The sequence below is a fragment of the Python bivittatus genome, unplaced genomic scaffold, assembly GCF_059951505.1.
Source record: "Python bivittatus isolate LINGU-HERP-01145 unplaced genomic scaffold, Pbiv_v1 ctg000020_np1212, whole genome shotgun sequence".
NCBI lineage: Eukaryota > Metazoa > Chordata > Lepidosauria > Squamata > Pythonidae > Python > Python bivittatus.
In genome coordinates this window covers 15,804,458-15,818,469 of record NW_028277030.1, presented here as the reverse complement: position 1 = coordinate 15,818,469, position 14,012 = coordinate 15,804,458, and the positions used below count along the sequence as shown (strand labels likewise).

Sequence of the window (14,012 nt, the reverse complement as noted above, 5' to 3'; positions counted from 1 at the left end):
GTTGCCAAGCACCTGGATTGCGATCACATGACTGCAGGGGCACTGCGACGGTCATAACTTTGGGCGCCACTCGAAGGTCACTTTTTTTAGTGCCATTGTAACTTTGAACTGTCACTAAATGAACGGTCGTTAAGCGAGGACTACCTGTAGTACTTTACTATTATAGTAGCCTCTTTCCAAGTGAAAGTAAAGGTGCTAAGAAAGTCCATAAAGCTAAATTGCCCATTTATAGTTAGTGGAGGGTTGATCTATTTATATACTGTATGTGATTGTTCATAATGTGATCATACAATTTAAAAATCACTAAAATTATTTAACAAAACAAAGAATTATGTTTATCCTACTTTCTACTTTTGGAGTGGGTGGCAATATCCATCTTAGTGTGTCAATCTTCAAATAAGTAAAACATCTACTGTATTATACTAATAAGCAGTATGACTGCATCCACTCCTAATTTTATTTCATAGGTATAACAATCCCATCGGGGAAAAAGATTTATGGCAGAAGTATAAGTATTTTCTCAGCCACAAACTTTGGTGGGAGAATCACACAGTGTTTTTCAGAAGGTGGGAAGGAATGAACAGGACATGCTGATTATATGGAGTTAATGGGCCATTATTACAGTATGTACATGGGATATGTTATGATGGTAAGGAAGCTGCAGATTGATTGATTGATCAATTGAGGTTATTCCAGAGGGCCTTAAAGACCTGGTTCTTCTTCCAAGTGTTGGACTAGGTTGGTTGAAGCTCTTTATGGGTGTATAATATGTTTGTGTTGTTAACTGGATTGGGCATCTTTTTATTGTTATATGCACTCTTTTTATTGTATATCTGCGTAACGTTATGCAGGAATGACCTTGGGAGGCAGGAGGAAGAGCAGTAGCCTAGACAATTGTCATGCAAAAGGTATCTCAGCCCACAGAAGGAAAAGGGGTGTGGGAAGCATCTCAGAAGGGACCTTCCCTAGTTTTCAGGAGAGTAAAAGTAAGTGGAGGAGAGGTGCTTTCAGACTTGCAAGATTCTGTAACTGTGACCTTATTTGCGCTTCTTGTCAGGACTACCTTGAAGGGCTGACAATTTCTTGTTTTGTTTTTATGCTGTGAGCCACCCAGAGTTGATTAAAGTCAGGTGCCACCTATGTTGAATTATATAATTATTAATTTAAAAATATGTAATGTTCTGCCTCAGAATGGCAGGAAACCATGATTCTGATTTTCAGCACTTTACCAATGTTCAGTGGTGCAGTTATAGGGAAGCATAAAAAGAGATTAAAGGTCTTCATGTGGCTGTATGTAATGGAAAGTAGGAATAACCTTGAGGAACAGGAGGAAGAGCTGCGACCAAGACAACAGTCAGACAAAAAAAAATTGGATCCAAGGCAGAAATGTAATTTAAGGAAGCATCTCAGATTTGACCTTCCCTAGTTCTCTTGAAGATAAAGAGAGGGAGGTGCATTCAGACTTGCAAGATTCTGTTACTGTAATCTTTATAATAAAAATAGCACAGGTAATCCTTGCTTAACAACCACAATAGGGACTGCAAAATTGGTCATTAAGCAGGGCAGTTGTTAAGTGAGTCACCACATGACCAGACCCAATTTTATGATCATTTTTATGATGGCCATTAAGTGAATCACTGTGGTTGTTAAGTGAATCACATGGTTGTTAAGCGAATCCAGCTTCCTCAATGGATGATTTTTACCAGAATTTGCTTAACCACATGATTCGCTTAGCGACTGTCGTAAAGATCGCAAATCATGATCATGTTACCATGCGGAGGGGTGCAATGGTTTGTGATGGTTGAAAATGTGAGTACAGGTTGTAAAGCACTTTTTCTGAGGCCGTTATAACTTTGAACCATTGTTAAACGGTTGTTAAGTGAGGACTACCTGTATTAGCATTCATAACTTTGGTTTCCTAGTCTGGTCTACCTTGAAGGGCTGATACTACAAGGTTGCACATTACAGCCAATGTAATGTGTCACTAGCAGGTTGCACCAATGTCCAAAGCCCTTCAGATTTTATATGTGCCATGAAGACAGCATCAAGCCTTAGCAACTACACAGATTTTTGTTATGACAATCTGTCCTGAACCTGGTTCTTCAGGTCTTCCAATTGGTCATCCTCTTCTTCTCTTTCCTTCTACCTTTCCCAGGATTAGAACCGTCTCCAGAGAGCTAGATAGTCACATAATGTGTCCGAAGTAGGATGATTTGAGCCTGGTCATTTGTGCCTCAAGTAAAAACTCTGGGTTGATTTGTTTGATGATCCATTTGTTCATCTTCTTGCCTATCCATTGTATTCTCAGGAGTCTTGAGATTTTTGAACCAAAGTTCAAAAGCAGCAATACTTTTTCTATCCTGCCCTTCAAAGTCCAAAAGCCCATCTAGTGCCAATTAGGGCTGAAGGTAAGTAATGGGAGCTCCCCTCTCCCATATTTTGGTTGGCACCAGTTTTTTCTCTTTGCATACTTTTATTCCCATTTATTTCAAAGGGAGAAAAATACTACTGATAGTTTCAGACCAGTTTCTACCCACACCCTCTGCTTTTCTATAGATATGACTGTGGAGAGGAATTTTGATCCAAGGAAACTCTCATACCACACCAGAAAAGCCCTGGAACATCCCCCTTTTGCCATTAGGATAACAGAACTTCCACACAGACAAAAATTCATTGATTGTTCCAACAAGTCAGTGTCCACTCTTAGCAACCACATAGATAGATAGCCCAAGTAGCATTGGACATTTTGAAATTTGCCCATTTAATACCTCTACTCCAGAAGTGCATCCATCAACTTCCAGGTGCAATTCAAGGTGCTGGTTATCATCTTGAAACCCCTACATGGCTCAGGGTCCGGCTGTCCCCGAGATTGCCTGCTCTGAAGTGATCCTGCCCTTCCTATAGGATTGCATTGACAAGGACCTCATAGCAGGGCTTTCGCAATGGTGGTTCTTCCTTCTGTGGAACACCTTGTCATGACAGATTAAAAACTATTTCTTCCCTAGTGAGTTTCTGTGAAGGACAGAAACCGTGGCACTTGCAGAAAGCATTTGGGTGATGTTCGGTTTTTTAGGCGCTATCCCCACTGGTTAATGCCACTGTATTGCATACTATTTGTACTGTTTGGATGTTTTTAATCCTTGTATGCCATTTGTAGTACAGCAATACCAAAAGATCACGAAAAAAAGAAGGAAGAAGAAGGAAGAAGGAAGAAGGAAGGAGGAGGAGGGAGGGAGGGAGGAAGGAAGGAGCGAGAGCAAGCAAGAGGCAGGCAGTGAAAACAAGCAGAAAGCCACATTTTCCATGCAGGACTATCCATACAGATGGAAGCTCACAGCTTCCTATAGCCTATGGGACATTCTCTTAAAGGACTACAGAATTACATTTACATTGTGTTATCAAATTATCTGCAAAGTGCAGATTTCCTAAGACATCCAGTTTGGTTGATACTGTCCCAATAGGAGCAAGAATTATTACTGAAGAATTAAGTAGTTAATAAGAACTTCCCCAAATTTGGAAAATATTATTCCCCCTTGGACACTAATATGAACATTTTTATCCTGTATATACACTTCTTGTATTGTTCTAATTTTGTTAAAAAAAACAAACATAAAACCAATTACTGTTGCTGATCATTTTTATACAACTAGTTTTATTGGTTTTTAAATTGGTAGTGAATCTTATTTTATTGTCAACACTTTTTAATTTCACAATTACTTACATTTTTAATTGCACACTATTCTGAATTGGACGTCATCATCGGAAAAAGAAGCTAGAATTGTTGAATTTAAATAAATATATACCTGATTCAAAATACACATTTCAAAAGGGAGGTTTGACAGCAGTTCCTACAGAACTAAATCACTCAATCAATATTTATTTATTTGACAATCAGCTAAATCAGTTTTATGGTTATTGTAAGGGGAAAAAATCCAGCTCCACTTACCAGTTTACATGCAGAAGAAACCTCAGTACAAATTTGTAATTATTAACACTCCTAAAAACCACATGTTCTCTTAAACAGTGGAATCATAATATTATTAGTAAAATATGTTAAAACTACTAAGGGTCCTTAACGCAACATTTTTAAAAAGTCAGAACACCATATTTAAAAAAGAAAAACAAGAAAACATTTTTCTAATCAGTTTGGTCTAGTGGTTAAGGCACCAGGCTAGAAACCGGGAGACTGTGAGTTCTAGTCCCACCTTACACATGAAAGCTGGTTGGGTGATTTTGGGCCAGTCACTCTCTCTCAGCCCTACTCACCTCATAGGGCTGTTATTGTGGGGAAAATAGGAGGAGGAAGGAGTATTAGGTATGTTCACCGCCTTATTTATAAAAAAATAATAATAAAGGCAGGATAAAAAAACCACAAAAGAAAAAAGCCCACAACAATTTGAAGGCCCCTGGCTATGGCTTATTTTAAGAACAGGACACCAAAGTGAACATTCCTTCTGCCTGTCATTCACACTCAGCCCTGCAGAGTATGTCCTGCTGAGATATTAAAACCCAGGAGGGCTCCTCTAAGGAGAAAGCCACCCATCCCCAGATATGCTAAGCTCAGGCACAAAAAAGCATTATATGTCAAAGGCAGCACAGAATTTCTCATTTTCCTGATTTAAAACTAGTGCCACATTTCAGTGCTAACCAGGGCCCAAGTAAGCTACTTCACTGCTTGTCAAAGGTCAAGATGACTCCGGTGCCAGTTCATTCCATGCATGAAATCGACCAGTTGAACCTGGTCAGAAGCAGACTTAAGGAGGCCGTGCCTGGTGCAGACAGATTTGTCCTCTATCATGTGATACCTTAACTTAAACTTTATTACAGCCAAAGACCAGCATAGAATAATAAGAGTATAGAAGATACGGAAATAATATACTGTAATAAGGGCCAGACATAAAAAAGCAGTCATAGGATAGTGAGGATTCTCCCAGTCAGTATTACAGGGAAGAAGGAGAAGGAGGAGGAGGAAAGTCTATTAAAAATATATGATAAGCAAGCCAAACCTAAATAGAAATATAGAGAATAAGGTGTGGATAAAACTAACACCATAAGTCACCCTATGTAAAATATACCAGACAGTGCATAAAACATGTAAATTTTAGTATGTGCTAACAGTTCTGACACAAATTGCCTTCCTACATATCGGAGCAGCTCCTACTGACTTACCTTGACACCAACAAGGACAAAAGACCACAAGAAAATTGCTAGAATCAACCCACAGACCCATTTGCACTGTGCTGACAAGGCTGGGAAACAAATGGGGATGGGCTGCTTCCTACTTCCTGATGTGAGTACCTACCTAATCTTTACACAGAACAGATATGAGGTGCTGAATGACCTGGGCACAGCGGTAGAATGTCTTGAAGAGAGGGAAGAACAGCAAATCCAAATTTCCTACACTGAGAAGTTCCAGACCGGGGGAAAGAAGGTTAAATTCTTGAAGAGCTCTGCCTGCCCTCCCTCTCTCCCTAATGTGCCTTTCCCCAAATACTTCAGCATGGCATGTCTGCTAACTATAGTAAAAATATTCATATATTGGAGTGATGTAAAAACAAATCTCAGGCAAGTCATTGAAGAACTTGTAATCCAGAAGTGCATGGAGGATGTAATATATTGAAGTTTATACATAGCAGCACCTGGTACCAGTTATAATTGCCAATTCATTTTCAGGGTGAAAGAGAGAATGAGGCGGGGGGGAGAGAAAGAAAGAGAGAACAACCTCTGGTAAGTATCATCTTCATCTTCAGAGTTACAGCTATTCCTGTCAACTGCACCAACAGTGCTTACTGGCACCACCTCCAGAATCACAAAACACCAACATTTGTTTTCTCTGCATTTTCTGTTTCCTTTGCATTTATAAGAATCAACTACCACCATAATTATTCCCTATTTTTTTTCAGTAAGATAAGCAAGAACAATTGCACTGAAAATGGGAACATGATATATGGGGAACACAGAGATGGTGTCCCAGTCCATCAGTCTCCCCAACTGTATATTTTTTAAGAAAGAAAGAAAACACTGAGATACATACCTTGGCCCTGAACTATAATTTATAATGCCATTATATTAACAAATCTATTTTGGCACTAATTGATAGATCTTGTCCCTTTAAAAAAGAGATGTACTATACAGTTGAATTAAAAGGTTATCAGATACCAGATAATCAATCAACCAATAATCTGAAAACAAATCATGAAATTTCCCTTGTATAAAATAGAAAGCAGATGTGGAAAGCGTTCAGTTTGAATTAAAAATTCTCATCCTAATTCTCACAGCAGCAACTGAAACAATAAATAAGTGAAACTATTGTACCAGTTTAGGTCATGAGTGGATTTGCATGACTAAAAGCTTTCCATACTAGGGAAACAAAGAACTCTTGACTTCTAATTATTAATACACACGATTTGTGTTATAATTTGGAATAGCATTCAGCCATGGACTGAAGCCTACTAGAGCACGGTCTGCATACATACAGTGGGTCATCTCACTTGCTGTTTGTGAAAACTGTCCTGATAGACAAGCTGAGTGGGGAATGGGAGAAAACATACATCGATTCTAACCTCCTTTTCTTCTTTTGCCTAATAAGAAGCTGGATTGGTATGTTTGACCCCTGGCCTCAGAGGCTGAGTAGGAATGCTTTTTATTTAATAGTTTTGTAATCTTTCTTTTTACGGAGGCATGCAAAACATTAGGAAAACTAAAGAACAACCGTAGAACAGCAATGCTAAGAGTAAATAGCAAAACAACCTCATTAGCAGTAACATAAAAGGAATTGAAATGGCAATTACTGAAACACAGTGTCATAAAATCACCACAAAGTGCTCTTCTAGAACTCAACAAAATATAGAAACATTTCTACAACAACAACAACAACAACAACAACAACAACAACAATATCATCATCATCATCATCATCATCATCATCATCATCATCATCATCATCATCCAGCATTTCTTCAGGACTAAATGGCAGTGCCATGGAGGAGGGGCGTTGATGGTTTCTCCTCATTTTACTGTATCTTACCTCAGACCTTTGAGGTAGATTGCTAACCTTCATGATTAAACGGAGACATGAAACTTGGCTTCCCCAATCCCAGACTAGTATCTTAATTAGTAAACCACATTGTAAAGTTGAAAGAGAATTTGCAACTGTCAACTGTCAAGCTGACCTCCTGATGGCTTCCTGGGCATGTCCATATTGTTTCTTTGGCAACATATAACATCATAATAATAGTAGTAACATGGAAATGGTTTGCTCCTGCCTTTTTCCAGGATGGTGTGTTGATTTTACAGTTTAACTTACATTCCTGATATTTTCTGTCTTCCCATCCATGTGCTAACCAGGCCTACCCCTGCTGAACTTTCTAGTCTAGATGAGGTTTGGCTAAGTGTTGCTACTTTAAGAAACCACACAAAACACCATCTTCCTGGTACTCATCAATCCCCCTTTGTGGATCAATTAATCCACAAGTGAAGGTACTCACTTTCTCACTTGTAGATCAATGAATAACCATAAACAGACATTCTTGTATCCCCAGGCTGCCATGAAAGGGAATTATTGACAAATTGCAGAAGATAGCCTTTATGTCTGTTGTAGCTAAGCTGCACAGCATTGTAACAGCACCTTGATGACTAAATAATGGTCCATAAGCTTTCACAATTCGCAGACTACTTTGCTGCCTCCCTGAAACATTAGTCTCGATTGACAAAGAAAAAAAATGGTAGACAGGAGAGCCCAAAGACCATGAGATATAAGAAATCCAACCAGACTAATGGAATTTCTACGCCAAACTTAAATCTATGGAAAACAAAAATCTAGATCATTTACAACACAAGTCCTATTTTGGATCCCTTATGGCAAGAGTGTACACCTTTAATGAAAGGCTCATTTACATTACGATTTAAATACCGTTCATAACTGTCCATTTATGCATTTAATAACTGAAATAATATCCCCTGTTCAGTTCATCCAACTAAAAATTACAATCTGATAACAACTTTTTAAAGTCTCCAGGGGCCACAATCAAGGCCATGACTTGCATCTTAAGCACTGATTTTGATGGCAGCCTTATCACATATACTGGGGTTCCATCTGCTGACTTCCACTAACGTTCCATGCCTGTGACCAAGTCCACAGGAAAGTATCTGCAATAAATGTGAGAACTCCTGTGCTGGCATTGCAATTTCACCAGAGTCCCGGTGAAAATTGTTCTCATTTTGTAGACCTCTCAGATGTGCCCTGTCACTTCACAGACTTCCTGCGGGCCTTCAGACATTCTCCAGCCGCTTGACAGGTGGGAACATCAGATTAAGGCCCGCTGAAAAAGCCGCTGTTATTTACAACCCCTCCTTCCTGCAACCCTTGAGGATACGTGCGAATGGAAAACTCCAGATTGCTCTTCCGCCCGCAAAGCTTCGCCCCTAATAGACACTGGTCCGCCCGCTCGAAGGCACCACCCCGAGCCAGAGTGTGAGCCCCTATTCCAGCAGGGTTGCCCTCTTTCCTCATCGTCACCCCGCAACTAACTCTCCCTTCGCCCGGGCTGCCGGGGCCTAACACAACCGGGGGGAGGATCGGCAAGGCCGGTGGCGCGGAGAGTGCTCCAGATACGAAGACCCAGGAGTGCGTGGGGGTAGCGCCGAGGGAGGGCTCCTCCAGGCCCGAGGAGAGCGGTCCTTGCTCCATCCCTGCCTCCCGCTTCCCCCTCGCTGGCTCACCCGAAGAACCCCCTGAGGAAGGACTGGGAGGCCTTGACCCGCTTCTCGGCCTCTGCCAGAAGCTGCACGGCCTCCCGCTCCTTGTTGCCCGCGGCTGCAGCATCCATCTCGGCGGCGCAGAAGGAAAGACGGCAGCCGCCTGCGATGCTCCGATTTCTGGCCGGGGGGCGGGGGGGAGCAAGGAGATGAAAGGGGAGACCGCCCTGTTCCCGCTCCGCCTCCTTCCCCTTCTCCGCCTTCTACTTCTAGCGGCGCCGCTCGCTTTCCTCCCCCCCCCCCCAAAGAACGTTCTGAGCAACCTGCAAATGGATTCACCTTTATGATGTCATAAAGTTCTCCCCATAGGCAGCTCAACTGGAACGCCCGGCTCAGGACTATGTAAAGTATCTCCCCATTTGGCTGAAGGAGAGGGGGGAGAGATCCCTGCCTTCTCTGTAGGTGCCCCATGCCATGGAAAACTTTGCCTCCTAAAATATGGAATGCCCTGAACCTCCTTGCCTTTCAGAAATGACAGATGGCAGTCCCATCAAAAGCTTAGGACCTACTGATATGCAGACTGCCCTTTAAATTGTTCGTTATGATTTGCTCCTGCTTTTATTTATATGTACCTCTAGCTTATGGAAAGGGGACAATGGAAATGGGCAATATTACTGTGTAATAGAAATGCATTTGTCAAGAACAAAACTTGCCAGATGGATCACTTTTTGATGGTGATTCTTTTTTTTTTTTTTTGTAATGGTACCAAGGCCATATATAATGGGATAGACCATAGGATAAGTGTGTTGATATGACTATGTGAAAGTTGCAAGGTGCAGGGGTTGCTCAAGAGCAGAGTCCCTGGAGCAGCCTTTTGGGTGGCTGGGTGGGAGACTTGCTTGGAGACCAGTATTAGATCGGGGTCTGAACTTGTCTGTCTGACCACCTGGACTGTGGGGTGAACTGGTGGCGGAGTGCTGCTGGTCAACTATTTGGCAGTGTGCAGAGTTGGGCTGGAGTTCTGCCACTCAGCTTCTGTATCGCAGACTCTATGCTGCTATGCCGGTGATGGAGCTAGCCATGATCCCCATCCAGGTGGCAGCAGCATTGAAATGTCTGGCTGGGTCTGCCTCTTCACCTCCTTCTGAGTGGCAAAGGCCCAGGGATCCCCAACCTTAAAAGGTGTGGGCACCCAGATGGCAGTGCTGAATGGCAACAAGGGGTGGAGCAGACCAGTGGATCAGCGGGAGGCCTGCGCCCGGCCGTTTTACCTCATCCGTGCTCTGGTGGGGCTCAAGGAAGTGGGTGCTATTTGCCCTGCTTGTCAGCGGCTTCAGAGTTTTTCACTTTTTGGTGCCAAAGAAGTGGTTGAGGGAAGGATTAGGGCTGACAAACTTTGATGACAGAGGAGCTCAGTAGTAGTGGGGACGGGCTGGTATTGGTAGGGAGCTGATGCCTGCTCCCCCTTCCAGTGGAGAGTTGCAGGGGGTGGTATTACCATCTGATTGTGCCAGATCGGTCACGTTATTGGGAACAATTTGGATTCTAGCTATCCCAGGTGGAAATAATTCAAGGGCCTGGTCGGTACCTTTAAAGTCCTTAATATCTCAAGGCCTGAGTGTCTCAAAGACCTTCCCTGTAAAAATCTGCCCACCCAATCTGGACAGAAAACACCCACTGAGATTCTGGGCTACTAAGAGGTGCAGTGGGAAGGACTCCAAAAACAGGTATTTTCCGCAGGGGCTCCTCTCCTATGGAACAATTTGCCTTCCAAGAAAAGGATGGTGTCCAGTCCTTTTCTGCAAGGCCTTTGGGATCAGTTCCAGAACCACTGCTGTAAGATTTGTTTTATTATATTTATATATTGTTTCACATATATCATTATTTTACTGTATTATATATACCATAAACTGCCCAGAGTCCAATTGGATCAAGGCAGTGTATACATTTTATAAATAAAGAGATTGGCATTTCTGAGAGGTTGTTTTGGGGGTTAGTCCTTTTTGTTTTTTAGTGTTTCTATGGCTTCTACCTTGATGGATCTCAACAAGCCAAGCAGAGTCTGACTTGGTTAATATGTGGATAAGAGACCACTAGGAAATGCCAGTTTTGTGCTAAGAATCAACGAAGTATTATGCACCTGTTTTCCAGCTTTTGGTTGCCAAATTTCAGCAATGTAATGTCTTGGAGAAACAAAGAGGGTTTAGGGCCACAGGTGTCCCACAGTTCAAGGGGTTTCCATTCCCAAACGGTTTGAATCAGTACCAAAACATTCTGAAATCATGAAGAATCTTTCCCCGAACTGGATGTGAATGTGCTTGACATGGATGATAATTTAATTAGTGGAAGGGTGGCACAGCGTATGTAAGTTTAAGGGGACTCGTAGCTCTCAAACTTCTCATCAGCTCCAAATGTCCCACAGAAATTAGAAAAAATCTGTGAAAATATCAGTACATGGAGTTTACAGTTGTTATGAAATGTAAAGTTCAGTATTTCATGAGTGGATTGATTGTAAAGAACTGAGTATATTGCATTAAAAAAAAAAAAAACTAGAAATCTCTATAAATCCTTGAACAAGATGTTAATATTACCAGTTCATCATTATTCAAAGAATAAATGCACATCATATATAAAAAAGAAAATAATGAGAAAAAGCAAAATCAATTAAAACATTATTGGAAAAGTACTTGATTTCAAATTCCCTCGCATTGTACCCTGATTGATAATTACAATCATGTTTATAGGCATTTGAAATTATTTCTGATGATAGTCCTTACATCAACTCTTTCCCCCTTAAAACCACTCTCCAAAGTATCCAAGTTTGCCTTGTTGTGGCAAAGTGTTAAAGATCTGGCTTTTCTAGCAGGCATTGGGACCAGAATGTTAGTTGAGTCCAATGTGTGTGTTTTATAATGCATTACGGGAGAGATTTATTTGGACACCCAGTTGTATTGTATTGCATTTTTAAAATTCTGCTTTCTTTTCTGTATGGAGAAAACATATTGACATGGGCAACCTTATGAATTCTTGAATGAATGAATGTGGGCTGCAGTACAACATATAACATACAACTCACATGCATTATACTAAACTTTTCTGCTTCTTCACTGCCTCTTCGTAAATAATCCCTAGCTGCTGCTCTAGCTGCTGCAATGTCACAGAATGTTCATTAAGATCTAAAGTGCTTTGATGGAAGAACCATTTTGAAATGTTGAAATAAGAAAGTGAGGAAAGCAATGAGTTAATTTGGCTGTGGGAAAACCTTAAATAAATCCCTTTGTCTCCCAGCGCTCAAACCCGTAGAAAGCCACTGTCCTGCAATCTCATGAGGAACAGCCATCTGGAACACATGTGGGCAATCTCCCATTCTCTCCTTATCCAGAGGTTCCAAGGAACTGGTCTACTCACTAGTTCTTTGGTCTTTGCCACAGTCAACTCTGCTTTCACAGAGACATCTTCAGTTCACCATACCTCCCCTGGAAGTCTGTCCAAGTTTGTTCTGGTGCTGGAGAGGCTCTTTTCCTTTTCATTTTGGGTAAGGGGATTGGACAAGATGTTGATGGCCATTTTGATCCCATAGTTAACAGTAATAGCTATTGTTGGTATGGAAGTAAGTGGGATAGAGGACACACAATTAGAACAAATGCACAGCATAATGGTAAATGCATGAGTGAGGGGAGAAAGGGGTTTTGGCAGGAAAAGGTCATGGCATGTTTCCAGTCCTTTGGTGCAAAGTGGCTATTCTACAACAAATTGCATCATACAGGTAGTCCTTACTTAACGACCTTTCATTTAACAACAGTTTGACGTTATGACAGCCTCGGAAAAACTGTTTTATGACCTGTACTTGCACTTATGACCGTCACAAACTGTTGCACCATCCCCATGGTCACACCACAATTTGGGCACTTGGCAACCGGCTCACATTTACAATTGGTTGCAGCATCCTGGGGTCATGTGATCACGATTTGCAACCTTTTTTATGATGGTTGTAAAGCAAATCACCGAGGTCATTAAGCAGATCATGTGGTTGTTAAACAAATTCCAGCAAAAACGACCATTGGGGAAGCTGGATTCACTTAATGACCATGTGATTCACTTAACAACAGCCATGATTCACTTTATGAGTTGTAAAATGGTTGTAAAATTGGGTCGTCATGTGGTGACTCACTTAATGACTGCCCCGCTTAACTACCAATTTTCTGGTCCCTATTGTGGTCATTAAGCAAGGACTACCTGTAATGAATATGTTTTGCATAAAACAAATTCTTGGATGAAAATGGTCAATTGTATAACAGCAAACTTGCAAAAAGCAAATTTGCATAAAACAAGGGAAACCTGTATTTATCTATCCAGGAGTCTTCTGCCATTGTAGTATTAAGTGAGATCAGTGTTCAGATCTGACACAAAGGTTAAACTACAGCCTTGAACGATGAGGCAAGAATGAATCTAACACATCCTCAGTAATGGTAGATGTTAATTTTAGGTTCAGTTACAATGGTGAGGAACTTAGATATTGCCTGTCTAAATTCAATCTTTGAAATCCCCTGGATATCTCAAGTGGTAATAATATAAATTAGGGGACAGGTTTATTGAGTAGTGGTCTGAAAATCAATCAAATTCAAGGACAATAGAAAGCTCAGGCTCAGGGCTGTGGTATCAGGTCTTTCCATGCCTAGGTGGAGAAATATGAACAGACATCTCTAAGAGTCAAAGCACTACAAGAGGAGGCTAGGCAGCTCCTGCTGAGAATGCTTTCATCTGGAATCCTGCAATGAACAGAGATGGACTTGGTGGCCTACATAACCCCTTCCAATGATTCAATGATTCTGCATCTGATGGCAATAAATTCTAGTTTTACTGTGCTACCATGCAAAGAAATACTTTCTTCAAAATAGTGTTAATGGATAAGCCTAAATACTAATATTGTGAGTGGAAAAACTTCTGTTTACCTTTACCACACTGTGCATGATTTTGTATCTCTGACTTCTCCCTTACACATTGTCTTTCTAGGATAAAAAGCCCCAGATGCTGCAGTCTTTCCTCATAGACTTTGATCTAGACCTTTAATCATCTTAGTTGCTGTTTTGAGCACCTTTTAAAACTTTATAATGCTCTTTTTCATAATTATTTTTCTTCTTTTGCAAGGTATTTCAAGTGTAGGCCCACCACAGAATTATTGGAAGAGTACTAAAATGACAGCAAACCTGGTTAGGTGAGGCTACCAGACCTGGGCTGCAACAACCAAGGCGACTACTAGATGAGACCCATCTAATGGTCATCAGGCTGTATATAGACTTGATTGGCTAGCCTTG

General features: G+C 41.2%; 1 protein-coding gene across 1 annotated transcript in view; it reads right to left on the bottom strand.

Moving 5' to 3' along the window:
• The window catches only part of LOC103049562 (beta-soluble NSF attachment protein), a 28,719-nt gene extending 19,845 nt beyond the window's left edge, over nt 1-8,874 (bottom strand). Inside the window, exon 1 of the mRNA XM_007424726.4 lies at nt 8,722-8,874. Within this exon, the coding sequence (XP_007424788.1) occupies nt 8,722-8,828 (107 nt within the window). The 5' untranslated portion in view covers nt 8,829-8,874. The remainder of the gene's footprint in view (nt 1-8,721) is intronic.
• Nucleotides 8,875-14,012: the final 5,138 nt, after the last annotated feature.